General features: G+C 37.9%; 1 protein-coding gene across 1 annotated transcript; it reads left to right on the top strand.

The window, feature by feature from the left end:
- The first annotated feature begins 9,987 nt into the window (after positions 1–9,987).
- On the top strand, positions 9,988–13,993 carry LOC128543244 (C2 calcium-dependent domain-containing protein 4C). Its single transcript, XM_053513608.1, has 2 exons — positions 9,988–10,076; positions 10,961–13,993. Exon 2 carries the CDS (start codon positions 11,002–11,004, stop codon positions 12,259–12,261), a length of 1,260 nt encoding a protein of 419 aa, XP_053369583.1. The 5' UTR covers positions 9,988–10,076; positions 10,961–11,001; the 3' UTR covers positions 12,262–13,993.
- Positions 13,994–14,231: the final 238 nt, after the last annotated feature.

Raw genomic sequence — 14,231 nt, 5'->3', positions numbered from 1 at the left:
GACTGTAACCTGAAGCCATTTATCCCATTTCAGGTAAGGGATATGTAACATTTCAGGCTTCATCAATATGTAAAAATATCATCTCTGTTATTCCTTATACCACGTACTTCACTTTTATGTACATGTTTAAATCAGTACTGTAAACTACGTTTTTGAATTTGTAGTGTATGTTGTATCATGAATTTCTTGAACAGTCTGAATTACATATTTGTCTTAAACAGGTCTCATTTCAACCTTGAGCAGGTTTGTGTGTACAGTTGTACTGGAGAGCTAAAGTTATGCCAATGATGTCCATGTTAGAACTGCATGTTTTAAAAAGATCTCATAGTTCAAGTGTTTCTGGGTGTGAATAAAAAAAATTGGGGATGTATTTCTAATATCTTGGGTGAGGTAGACTTGTACTGGAAATTGATTTGCTAATTCGCCCCAGAAGCTTCTCTGTAGAAATAGCATGTAGCTATTAGCCGCTCTTCTTCATCTAGGGTTGAACCCTAGAATCTTTTATCTGTCACTGATAATGAAATCACCAGCTTTGATCTTCATGCCTTCAAAATTTACTATACACACATTGTTACTCATGGTGCTACGATGGCTTTAAAACAACACTGTCACTGTGAAGTAGTTTTCATCAGACAGACAGCAGTCGTTTGATCATTTGATCTGGTCATCTTCAGGTGTGTTGTTGAGTTTGACCTTTCTGTACTGAATCTATTCTGTGTTTACAGAGCTGTATCAGATTCCCTACAGACTCTCTTAACTCGCCTCTTACCTTCAGTCTTCTCACATGTGGCACTCCAACTTTTTACAAAGAAAGCCCTGTTCTCTGTCTGCACACTAATGTGTGCCACCTTCTTTCTTTTGTTTGGCTCGCTTATTATCACCATCTCATTACTATTTGCCTGTTTGTGCATTTCATTTTATTTTCTGTTGGTTGCAGCTGTGTAAACGAAGGGCTGTTTTTGTGCACATTTAAAATAGAGATTAGTATGTGTGTGTATTTTCAGTCTGCACTCTCCAGTGGATGAGCCTCAGAGTGATGCTGTAAAAGAGAGCCGTAATCCTACACAAAATGTCAGGTGAGGCATTTTTTAAATGTGGCAACCGGAATCATCAGGAATTTGTAGTGTAATAGTTTCATCCTGTTAGTGTTCTTTTCTTTATGCTCCGGTTTAACTACGCAATCAGTTGTATTTCTTCTTGTTTTGGGTCTGTCTCCTGGTTTCACCAAGCTTCACTATGCTACTGTACATGTCTATTCAAGGACAAAAATACAAAATAATATACTTTTCCTGGCCTAAAATATTTTGCCATTTGTATTAAAAAAAATAAACACTTAAAAGCCTTTAAGATTGCTGAAATTAATAGAGTTGGGTTATGAAGTGTCCAACACATTTTTGTTAAACCTGGGAGGGTAGTGTTCAAATGTCAACTTCATGAAAGAACTTAAGTCATTAGAAAAAAATGATCATGATCAGAGATCACTTAATAAAGTCGCATGTTTAAAAAAATCAACAGTAGATCTAGTAAGAGTAAGGGTATGTCCACACAATGTAAACGGGAGGAAACTGCTAAGTGGTCATAAGAAGACCACTTGTTTATGAGATCATAATAAACATTGTCATTGTCATGTGATCAGATGAGTCCAGCATTCCAGAGTGATTGGTGCATTAGGGTAAGAAGGGAAGAGCATGATGCAGTGCACGTTTCCACTGTACAAGCTTTTTGAATATTATGATCTGGGGTTACTTCAGTTGGTCAGGTCTATAGGCTCAGCAATGTTATGTGGCAGTGAAATGAAGTCACCTGAACTGTGTCTGTTTAAAACATACATAAGGCAGTTTGCCATAGGATGGCAGTGTTGGTCCTTATTTTTACCGCTTCAGTGTGACTGTTCTGTTTTTGTCAGTGAAGTCTTTTTCTGTGAATAAGTTGCTGTGCAACATGTGTATTAAGGTACCGGCATTTGTTAATGAATAACTAAATGTTTTACTTGTTTTTAGAGGACAATGTGACATTTTGGGGTGGACATGAGGCCAGGCTTTGTCACATAATTCTTAGCTTAAAGTGAGCTGATGGGGAAATTCCTCATCCCATTGCGAGGAGGAGGATTCATCACAGGAGGAAGAAGTCATTAAAAATGGTTTGCAAACAAGTCTTAATCTTTAGGATGATGTGTTGCATATCTAGCTCAATATCTAGCTCGGAGACAATGCATGGACATGTATGATTTTTGGTATAAAAACAGCTGATTTTAGGTAAATTCTATGAAAGAAATACAAATTTAATTCCATTCAGTTGATGGAAAACTGGGCAATATGTTTTGTTTTCTATGTTACAGAAGCAACAGATGCATGTGCATTGATGAACGTCCTTAAGGAAACAACTCGTTCCGTGTCAGAGCCTGTGATTAGTTAAACATTTTGGCATATAGTTGAGAGAGGATTACAACCGAGCAAATGACAGTTAAGAGTCTTGGTGAAGGAGCCAGCTTGTTAGTGCTACTGTAGGATTTGAACTTGCAATCTTCCGCTGATCAGCACTTCCGCATCGCAGTAAGATTCAGCAGCCACACTGTGAGCGTAATTAGTTTAACAGATTGGGGTTTTATGAATTGCCTTGAAGCACCTTAATTTAGGCTTGGGGACAAACTTTAAGTCTTTGGTCAAGTCCAAAGCATGAGCAGTTCCAGCAGACAGTTTAATGAACGCTGAAGCAAGACAATAAACCCAACTGTAAAATGTTCTTGATATTTTATTCATGCTCTCGAAGGTTCATGATCCAGTTCTTGCTGCACATATTACTCAAAGGAACTGTGAATTTTCAGGTCTTTTTTTACATGTCTCTCTGTGCCCGCTGTGTCTCACCATCACTTCCGCAGGTCAAGCTTATTTGCTCCAGCATCCGCTCTTGTTGTCCTGTTTTGGTTTTTGTGCGAGGGGCTTCAGACTTATGCGTGACAGTGAGAAGACTCTTGACATTTCGCTGCGAGAAGGTGCATTTGATGTTCGCCTTTCCTTCATGGAATAGGTGGTTAATTCTTCCATAGTGAACTGCGTAATAACCCTCTTTACTGTAACACGCAGTGTATTCCTGGCTGATCTCAAAGTAGCTGCTATTAAATCATTTTGTGTGACTCACAGTTCTGACAAAAAAGGTCCTATAGAAAGCGAACAAAACAGACTGTTTCCAAGAATCAGGCCATTGATTTCCTTCTCTGCACGTGTAACCCTTTTACCAGGTTTGACTCCTGTTGATTCTCGTCTACTACATGACATGTTCGAGAGTGTGTTTTTATTAAAAAAGCAAATCTATTTTTTTTTGTCTTGATGATTCTGTTTTTGAAATGAAAAAATAAAAAAAACAAGCAAAGCAAAAAAATGTTTGTTAAATGAAAGATTTGGAGTCTTTTTTTTTCAAAAAGGTCATTATTTTATTGTGTAGTTGTAATAATTCTTGAAATGTTATTACACAGATTAATTACACGTTTTTCATGTTATGTATAAGATTGGCACCACAGTGGCTTAGTGGTTAGCACTGTCACCATGTACCAACAGGGTCTGGGTGTGTTTTCCACCTGGAGTCTGTGTGGATGGAGTTCGCTTGTTCTCCCCGTGCTTGGTGGGTTTCCTCAGAGTACTCCGGTTTCTTCCCACATGATGATTAGGCTAATGCCTGTAGTGTGTGAATGAACGTGTGTGTGTGTGTGTGTGTGTGTGTGTGTGCGCGTGTGCGTGTGCGTGTGTGCGCGTGTGTGCGCGTGTGCGCGTGTGTGTGCGTGTGTGCGTGTGTGTGCGTGTGTGTGTGCGTGTGCCCTGTATTGGATTGGCACCATGTCCCGGGTGTACTCCGGTGCATGCACCGAAGTCTCCAGAGATAGGCTCTAGATCCCCTGTAACCTGGATTGTCATGTCACTGGACATATACTTGGACATGGTGTTTATATTATATACAGTGTAATGCTTAAAGAACTGTTAAATTCATTATTCTGATTGTGCATAATGTCTATGCTTTATTATTATTTTTTAACAACAGCACACTACAGAACAGGAATGACGAGTGAAGGTGTTCCTCTGAGACTTCAGACATTCTAAAGTCTTTGAGCCTGAGGGCGCTGCATGCTACAGTTTCTTAAGGTGGTAAGGTCAACACCCTTTGGTTGATAATTTCTAATAAAAGCACATCCCATCATTTTTGTAACTTTTTCCCCCCCTCATCACTGTGCATTCCTGGAGTATCTGTGACCTTATGTAACAGTAAGGCATTAACCTCTCCGCTCATCTTCCCATTCTTTTCTGGGTATCATAATCACTTTGCTGACTCTATCATTATTTTTACAGAATAATATATAGACTTGAAGCTCTTTCTTTCTCTTCCTCTTTCTTTCTCTCTCTTTCTTATATTATATATATATAATTGTATTCATTTATACGTTTTGAGTGTGAACCTACACTGTTGAAATTACTTCCACCTCAGGTTCAGACTCTTATAGATCTGTTTTTTTACCTGTACACATCTGTTTGTTGCTATAGACATGACCTGGTCTCCAGGGCAACTGATGACCAGGGAAGAATGATTGGATGTTCTGCTTCAAGTCCAAATTTGTTTTGCTATGAGGTTCTCTCTCTCTCTCTCTCTCTCTCTCTCTCTCTCTCTCTCTCTCTCCCCCCCCTTTTTTTTTTAATGCATTTCATGATTTCATGCTGTCTGCCCTAAATGAATGAAGTCATATTTTACAATTAAGTATATGAATGAATAAAGAAAGTAATGCACATAACAAATAAACAGATAAACAGTTTAAATTACTGTGTTTTAATTGTTTGCTTCGATCCTAGAAGGGATAAATTTTAGAAACCTACCCTACACCTACAGCATGCAATACTATCATAATTTAGCAGCAGGATCAAGACTGTGCTGATCTTGGTGTGTTTCGGGTTAATTTAATGGTCATATTAAGTTTGACAAAACTCAAAATTTCCTAAGTGCAGATCGCTGAAGTAGGTTTTATTGACGTATCCACACATGCAATTTGACATGCAAATTAATATTTACAGGGCGGTCCCATTATTCAAAACTAACGGGAAAACGTACAGTATAACAGAACCAGACATAACACTTCTTGACTTTTTTTTTCTTTTGGGTCATTTGAACTCGGTAGTCTGTGAGAGGAAGTCCAGGAAGATGGTCTACTAGATTCACTCTTTTTGATGAAATAAAAAGTTCTTCACCAGTAAAAAGGATCTAGGATCTATTGATGCTCCTAAAGCTGCTTTGATGTGATACTCTGGTCGTATGGCATATTTAGGTCATCAGCTGACTTCATTTTATAGTCACATGGCATTGCTGAACCTAGGGATGACCGATGTGATCGTAACACTGCCTCCAGAACCTTATAAAGTGCATAATGGGGCGTCACTTTATGCACTTTCTTTTTTACACTGTCATTAAGGAACACTGCCATGAATGGTTGTATTTGGTCTGCAACAATGTTTAGGTGCATGGGATATGTCAAAATTATATCCACATGAATGAGATGATCCAAGGTTTTCCAGCTAAACATCACACTGCCTTTGTCAGCTTGTCTTCTTCCTTTTACCAATGCTGGTGCCATCTCTTCCTTAGGTAAATAAAGCCATCGACATGATGTAAGAGAAAAAATTATTAATCAGACCAGGCCAACACCTTCTTTTGCTCTGTGATGTCCTGATCATGTGCCCACTGTAGGTGCTTATAAAGATGGTTACACAGCCCCATATGTAGCAAGCTGCGATGACCCAAGTGTTCTAATACCTTTCTATTATGGCCAATGTTAACTTTTTCAATGTATTTAATTTTTTCTGCTTTTAACACAAACCTTGTGAACTGACAGTTTCTTTTGCGGCTTAATATATCCCACCCCTTCACGAGTGCCTCTGTAATGAGATAACCAGTGCTATTCACGTCACCTTTCACTATCAATGTCATCACTGATCAGTGTACAGTATATTCTGATTCATCAGAAACTTAGACAATTACTATCAGGATGCCATTTACATTTAGGCAGACACTCTTATCCAGGCAGACACTCCTATCCAGAGCGACTTACATTTTTTTTAAATCTCATCTGAGCAGTTGAGGGTTCAGGGCCTTGCTCAAGGGCTGAACCATGACCCCACAACTTGATGGTTGTGGGGTTTGAACCTGGGATCTTCTGAACCATAGTCCAATGCCTTAACCACTGAGCTACTCCTGGCCCCATAAAGTGTAATATCCTTTGAATTATAAATATATCTATCTAATGAATGTAAATATATACATACCAAAAAAAAACATGTTGAATTTACTTAAATTTATACAGTGGAACCTTGGATTACAAGCATAATTCGTTCTGGAAGCGGGCTCGTATTCCAAAACACTCGTAAATCAAAACCCATCCGTAAGAAAATATGGAAATAATGGAAACTCAAATTATTCGTTCCACAGCCCAAAGAAAAAAACATAAAAATAATGAATACAAAATATAAAGTAAAAATAAAACAAATCAACCTGCATTTACCTTTAAAAAATTAATAAATCCTGATAGATAAGTGTTTCAATTTATGCGCGCAGGTGCTGTATGTGTGTTTGTGTGTAAATCTAAAGTAAGAGGAAAGAAGGAATCAGCCTCTCCCGTCTCCCCCTTCTCATCTTACACAGTAAACCTTTTTCCTCTCTTATTTGATTTTCACACACACACACACACACACACACAATTAACGGAAAGACAGTTTTGTCTAAAAAATTAGCAAGGAACATTGCTGTAAGAAGCAATACATTATAAGATTTATAAGAAACAATACACACGCACTTACAGACACATCTGTATAATATCTAATATATGATGGGCGCACACACGTCGTCACAGTGTTATAGTAAACATTACTCACGTTTACGGATGTTTATTATATCAGTGAGACCCAGCATGGAAGACAATTACCCACAATTCAGCAGTGGCTCACTGTGATCACAACTGATCTCGTAAACCAAGACTTGTTCGAAGTCAAAATGTATTAAAAATCTTTGCTCGTCTTGCGGAACGCTCGCAAACCACGTTACTCGCGATCCGAGGTTCCACTGAACATTGGTTCTATGTGAATGAACTGAGCTGCATTAATATAGTTTGTTTTTATACAGCCAACCCGACTTGATTATGTATAGTCAAAGCCCTGGAATAAAAATGGAATGTTCAGGATCAAAACCAGATCCCTGGCAATGTAAGGCAAAGACCTTACACTCTACATTATCCTGCCACACATGAGTTCATCAAATTAATTTCATTCTAGTCATTTCTTCCTGTCAGTGCCAACCTTGCCATTAAATTTATAACTAAATTGCATCATGTTTACATGTAAATTAATCACACTCACTCTGCATATCTCAAACAAGTAGACCGGATAATCAACACAATCATAGTCAGGATTGTGATATTTTCATACTAGGGTTAATACAGTACCTGTCGTTGATAGGAAAAAGGGTTTTAGAAATAGTTGAAAGGTTAAAGCTAAAAATAAGCTGATTAACTTTAATATAATCAGTGATGTTATTATTTCAGGTTGAAGCCCATGTACTGTACATATCTGCCTGTCTCTATGGCAGAACTCTCTGTCTAACTTATTATTACAAAAAAATAAAATTTAGTAAAGGTGAGTCTCTTATGCCTTGTTTACCCTAAGTTTTCGTCACCAGCCAAATACACTTCCTGTTCGTTTATCGGAGGGTGAGTCACAGATGAGAAATTGAAAAAATAGTTTGGATAAAAATTAGGGTTTGTCTTAAAATGGCTCTAGCGTGTAAAAATTTACTTATACCATTTCAGAGGTAAAGAAATTATGTAATCCCAATGCAAATATTCAGTTTAGCTTTTCCAATTCATTTTATATTGGAGCAGGTGTTTGTTTACATTGAGTAAGTAGTTTATCAGGAAATTATTTAAAAAAAGATTCAGTAAATAGTAAATCCAGCACATAACTGTTCATAACATCACATTAACTTAACATTTTGATTTTGACACACAACACTGGACTCTTAGTTTGGGTAGTTTACATGCCCTCACCTTGGACTGCTGCAGATATGTTTTCTCTAACAACCTTTTAATCTCATAGTGGCATTCCACATGATTGCTTGTTATTAGCGGCATGGTTTCGGAACATATGATGCCTACCACACTTGGCATGCCTACCTTGGGGAAAAAGCGTTGAATTAATTCTCTCTGCTGAGTAATGAGTATAGCCACACCCACCTCGAAAAAAAATACTATATTCGCCCAGTACTAGATGCTGTGACGTAAACTGGCACAAAACTGCTCATTACTTCCCTTCTACTTAACATTTTTATTTATGGCCCAGATTTAAATTCAGCCAGTTACAGAAGGACTGGCAAAGTTTTATTAAATTCTATCAGTTTTGCGTGATACTGTGACAAACTTCGCTGGCCAGACATATAGACAGACAGACAGAGACTGGTTTTTGATTCTCCAATGTATGAAACATAAATATATTATTGAAAGAATGAGTTCTGACCCTTATAACAAACCTTCTTTTATTTACATAAATATACTATATAAATATATACATACAGTATTAATAAATATATTCAATATTTCAATATTATATATTTCTTACTTTCGACCACTATTCCTTTTTTCTCATGCAGTTCAGGGAAACTATCTAATTTTATTAATTTTCTTAAGATTCATCTTTGCTTAATAGCTAATGCTATACTAATGTTTGTTGGTCGTGATGGTGATATACTTTGGGTTTTTGCTTGTACCTGCCGAAATCACCAAAATAGTGTTATAAGAGGATTTTACCTACCATCAACAATGTACTGTAAGACTTACTGTATAGGACAGCACTTATTCTGATCAGTTAACAATTCACAATGTCGTGTGGTTGTTGCACGTAAAATCCATTAGTGAAGAAAAATAAAGTGAAGACGGTTTAAAGGTTAAAGAAGATAAATTTATGCTTAAATGAACACATAAAAAGAGTAAATGTGCGCTAAAGCATAATTTCATGTGTGTACGTGTTGTTTTTTGCCAGTGAGCGAAGAGAGTGGTAGAAGTAGGTTGATTGCCCATATTAGGCTGCGAGAAATTGGGATAAATAACACATAAAAAACCTCTGCCAGAAAATTCTGTCTCATGGTTAAGATTCATTTAATAACTGTAGTTGTGCAGCAAGGTGGCATGGTGATTAGCACTGTGGCTTTCCACCTCGGGTCTCGAGTGTGAATGCAGTTTGCTTGTATTTTATATGCTCGTTGGATTTCCTCAGAATACTCTGGTTTCCATCCACAGTCCTAAAATATGCTAATTAGGTTAATTGGCATTCTAAAATTGTCCTTTGTGTGATGGATTGGCACCATATTCATGGAGTACCCTGCCTCAGGCCCCTCACAACCCTGTATAAAAATAAACGGTAGAAAAGTTAAATGAATGTTGTTTGTTTTTGTTGTTTAGCTCAGGAAATAAGGCCGACTCCATGACTTTTGAAGCCTCACACAGGCAATACATGTCATTAAAAGAATTTGTAAGTTTGCATGTGGATTTTGGAAGTAAAAATCAGACATTAAATTAAAGTCGGCTTTTAACCACAATTTCTTTTTTGTTTTATTAAAATAAAAAAAACAATAAAGTTCTTCAGCTTGTTCATAATTAAATAAACCTTATGCATTTCATTGATAGCGTTAACCACAGCATTAAGTGAGCTCTGTATCATGATCATACTAACTATACTGGCTAATGTGATAACTGCAGTAAAGTGTAGTAACAACATGTTGAGCGCAGCATGCAGTGTGACTCAGCACCGCGCTCAACTTCAGCCTGGTCCGCGCTCCAGCTGCTCGCGCGCAGTCCGACCAGATCCTGACGCTGATTGGCTGTTGATCGTATGTATTGGGAGCTCTCTGATTGGCCGCCTCAGGGATATAAAAAGGTAACGGTCACTTTTCGAACGCGAAGTGCTGGAGTGAGAGACGCTCAGGTGGAGTGAGATGAGCCGGTAGTGAGCTGGGCTTCACCGCGGGAGGAGAGAGAGAGAGAGAGAGAGCTGTACCGTAAGGCAAGTCTGTGGAACGCAACAGGTGTCTGTCTGTGGGGCTTGTGGTGTGTACTGTGCTTACCTCCTTACTTTAGTCGGATATTATTTCATGGTAAACTTGACCTGACCTTCTGTTTAATATGTTAGTAACGTTATACTCAGTTTTTAAGGTCCATAATAAATTAGAGAGCTCATTTATTTTAAAGTAGTTTTCAATACAACACAACATTCTCGTCTAATTTATATATATATATATATATTTGATTATTCTTATTGATTATAGTTTGGAACTAATGTGTGGATTTCTTAGAGACAAAACGTTTGCATTGTTTTTATAACATTCAATCTTTACACTCAAAAATAGTCATATCAGTTATTTTCATGATGTGTATTGTGTGCATGATGAAACCATATTTACATAATGGCATTTTAATAAATAGCTGACGAATATATTTAACAAACATAACATTCCTCCTTGAGTCATCACCAATAATGTATTAAGTAATCTAAAGACAAACCGCCTAAACGTAGCTGTGAGTTTTTTTTAATGACATTATGATTCGGTTATATTTATGTCTATACAGTTTTAAAAATGTACATTTTATTAGAGTTGTTTTATTTCTCTAATTTTCTTCACTTTATTGTAATTATTGTAATGTATTTTATATTCATGTTTTCTAAAGAATTGATTTCCTGCCACACATGTGGGAAAAATAATATTTAGCAATCATACCATGTCTCTATTCACCTTCCCCTGCACCCACTGAGTTGAGACTTGAAAAAATATATATGCACACACTCAATGACTCGGCATATCACATAAAAAATTATTACCAGCTGATTTCTTTTGGAAATGAATTATATGCTCCCATATGTTAAGCAAATCTACCTAATGTTGCCGACAGAAACGCCCACCTGTCCTTCAGTGGTCAAATCCTGAGGAATCATGTGGGTTCTGGAGAAAATCCGGAGCTCAGTGGAAAACAATGCTCCCCGACCAGGTGAGACTGGAGACAAACAGGACAAAGCACCCATCTACAGCAATGTTCTCACGCCTGATAAGATCCCGGACTTCTTCATCCCTCCGAAGCTGGTGAGCTGCCCACCAGATACTGAAACACCAGACGTGAAGCCCAAGGAATGTCTACGGCCTTCCTCCTCCGAGCAGACCATCGGCAACAAAATCAGCAGCCCTCGAAGTCCTCGTCTGGTTAGCAAACTAGCTGGAGACACCAAAAACCTGCTAAGGGCTGCCAACCGCCACATCATTCAGATCGAGAGTGCGGATGATGTCATTGCTGGAGACACCAATGCTGACCCTCAGTCTCAGACAGCTATGTCTTTGTCATATATTCCAAAGACTCAGACTTCCTATGGATTTGCTACACTAATGGAGAGTCCCCACACTCGCCGGAAAGAGTCGCTCTTTCATTGTGACCACACAAGCCCTGTCACTTCCCCCAATACCCAGCGAAAGTCGGCAGGCAAGACCAGCATTGAAGTTACCCATCTGAACCCTCTCGATTGCAGCACATCCCATATCAACCCATATCGCTACTTTAGTGGGGGCGAGAGTGACACATGCTCCTCGGCTGAGTCCTCCCCTTTCAGCTCGCCCCTGCTGTCCCGCTCTGCCTCCTTGCTCAAGATTTTCACCCATGAGACTCAGGCCAAAGTGGTCAAAGCAAAGAGAACATTCGCTCGGCATAGTTCACTCTCCACAGATGAGTGCAGCTCCGCAGAACCCAGCCCCAGTGTACCTAGGAGGCTCCACTCTCCTGCAGGTGGTGGTCCTCTGGAACATCAGCATGGGAAGGACCGACAACAAAAGGAGCACTTGATCAACCTCCACAAGGGAGGCGTGCTCCGGCTCTGCGCTGATTATGACCCAGGAACGGCGCGTTTGCGCATCCGCGTCATTGCAGCCGAGGACCTTTACGACCAGACATTTGACATAAAGAGCATTAACTGCTGTGTGTCACTCTACCTCAACCCAGGCAAGCAGCAAAAGCAGAGAAGCACTATAATCAAGAACAGCCGCAATCCCGTGTTCAACGAGGATTTCTTTTTTGATTCTGTGAGCTCGGCTCAGGTGAAAAGCCTAGCTCTGAAGATCAAAGTGGTGAACAAGGGCACTAGCCTGAAAAGGGACAGCCTAGTAGGAGAGAGAGAGGTTCCTCTGGGGAAGCTGTTGTCTGGTCTTTAAGCCTGTATAAAAGCTCATGAGGGCTTAGTGATTTGAAAGGATGACTAATGTAGCTTAAAGTAAATAGCTAATCCTGTTACCGTGTAGTATTAGCAGCAGTTCATTTAACAGTGACATGTTTATTAATAACTACAAATTACATTGTAGCTCAGCCTTTAATAATGTGTATGTATAAATCTGAATCTGGTATAAATAGAACAGAAATTGTCTCAACTTTGCATGTCATATACCAAAACAAACCCTGCCAGTGAAAAGTGTTAAAAAAACATACTTATTTTACCTATTTTAAATATTTGAAAGTTTGAATAAGGATGAGTGACTTTAGGTATGTTAGAAATTACTTTTATTGAACAGTACAAAACCATATCATTCTGATCAAAGCATAAAGTAAAATATTTAGGGTCTCATTGGGATCATAGAGCAACCAATTTTTCACACAGATTTTGGTATTGTGAACTGTGTAAAAGCATATACTGCAGGTGTTTAAAAGATGTGCAGTGCTATTTTATTGTTCTATGCTTGTTGTGTAAAGTGATGCAGACAGAACATTTGCCTCTTGATAGGAAAAAAAAATCTTCTATGAATGCCAGGGCCTTTGAACTCCTACAATGATGCAGTGTGCAAATGTCAGCTTTGATCCTGGATGCATCATCCAGCTAATTTGCAGGATGAATAAACAACCTGGAGGACATTGCATCACCCTGTCCGACACTGTCGTATGCTTAACACTTTTGAACGGTTTTGTGAGACCCAAAAGCCTTAATGATTGAGGTGAACATTTGCATGTTTTCACCAAAATTATTTGGACTGTGTTATACTGACTATGACTTTATTCATTTGTTGTGACTAATTTTGGTTGTTATATAGAAAATATGAAATTACAGATTGATTGTTTTTAAATTCGTTTTGTAAATGGATTTTTTTTCCTGCGCACAAAATACATTTAATGGATAGAGTGACAATGGGGAACTAAGGAAAGTTAATTTAAGCAGCATTATAGTTAAAAAAAAAAAAAAACTAATGGTAACATAATTTAAGTAATGAATACTTCTGTTTTTTAAGACACATAGTAAAAATATATTATTTGACATATGGTGGTACTGTCATTAACTAAACTCTCAGGAAATAGGAGTACAATTATTAACGTAAATGATAGACTGTTTGACTGGGTTTTGGTAAAATATTAAATTATTAAGAAAACCCTTGACTGTAGCTCAGCAGTTGTTGTGACAGCCTTCATTAAAATCTCCTCAAACAGAGCACACTGGTGTGCAAATTATCCCGTTATTATTTCCTGGAAGGCAGCTTAATTAAACAAGCTGAAACTTGTCAAGTTTTTCTTTTTGTGATTAAAAAACAGTTTCAAAACCATTGTGGTTTTTAAAACAGTGCTGATATTTTCAGTTAATGTTAATCCTTTTTGTTATAAATAGGTTTTGATCAGAGAGTCTCTCTTCTATTCAAGTCTTCCTGTTATTACAGGTTTTTAAGTGCCAATCCAATATACTTGATGTGTAAATTGTTTTCATGTTTAATGCTGGATTCTAGTTTTTTGTGTTTGTAATTTATGTGAATTGATTTTGTGACCAAAAACCTGTAGATTAAACTGTGAAATGTAGAATGGAAAATTTGATGTGCTTTCTACTGTATGTGGCATGCTGTCCACATTTTTGCATGAATACTACAACATACTGATGTATATGCTGCTAAGCATTCAATGGAAAACTGCAGGTTGTGGTATGAATTGTACACTTTGGTTATAAAGTAAAATAAAGTTATGTGTGATTAAAAGGGTCTCAGAGCACCTTGCTAATTAAAACTGATGTTCAGTACATTCAAAATAAACTAAGCAGCATGTTTGACTATGGCTACCATGCAATTGTAACAACAGGTAAGTTTCTAGATGTACATTCTTGAATGTTAATTACCGTCTGATTGAATCGACACCTAGGTGTCATGATAATATCATA

This window comes from Clarias gariepinus, chromosome 15 (assembly GCF_024256425.1).
Source record: "Clarias gariepinus isolate MV-2021 ecotype Netherlands chromosome 15, CGAR_prim_01v2, whole genome shotgun sequence".
Lineage (NCBI taxonomy): Eukaryota > Metazoa > Chordata > Actinopteri > Siluriformes > Clariidae > Clarias > Clarias gariepinus.
The sequence above is the reverse complement of the archived record's forward strand: the minus strand, read 5'-3'. Positions and strand labels throughout refer to the sequence as shown.

Bases quoted from the DNA above. Each gene is read 5' to 3' on its own strand.
- LOC128543244 (XM_053513608.1), top strand. From the start codon at position 11,002: ATGTGGGTTCTGGAGAAAATCCGGAGCTCAGTGGAAAACAATGCTCCC.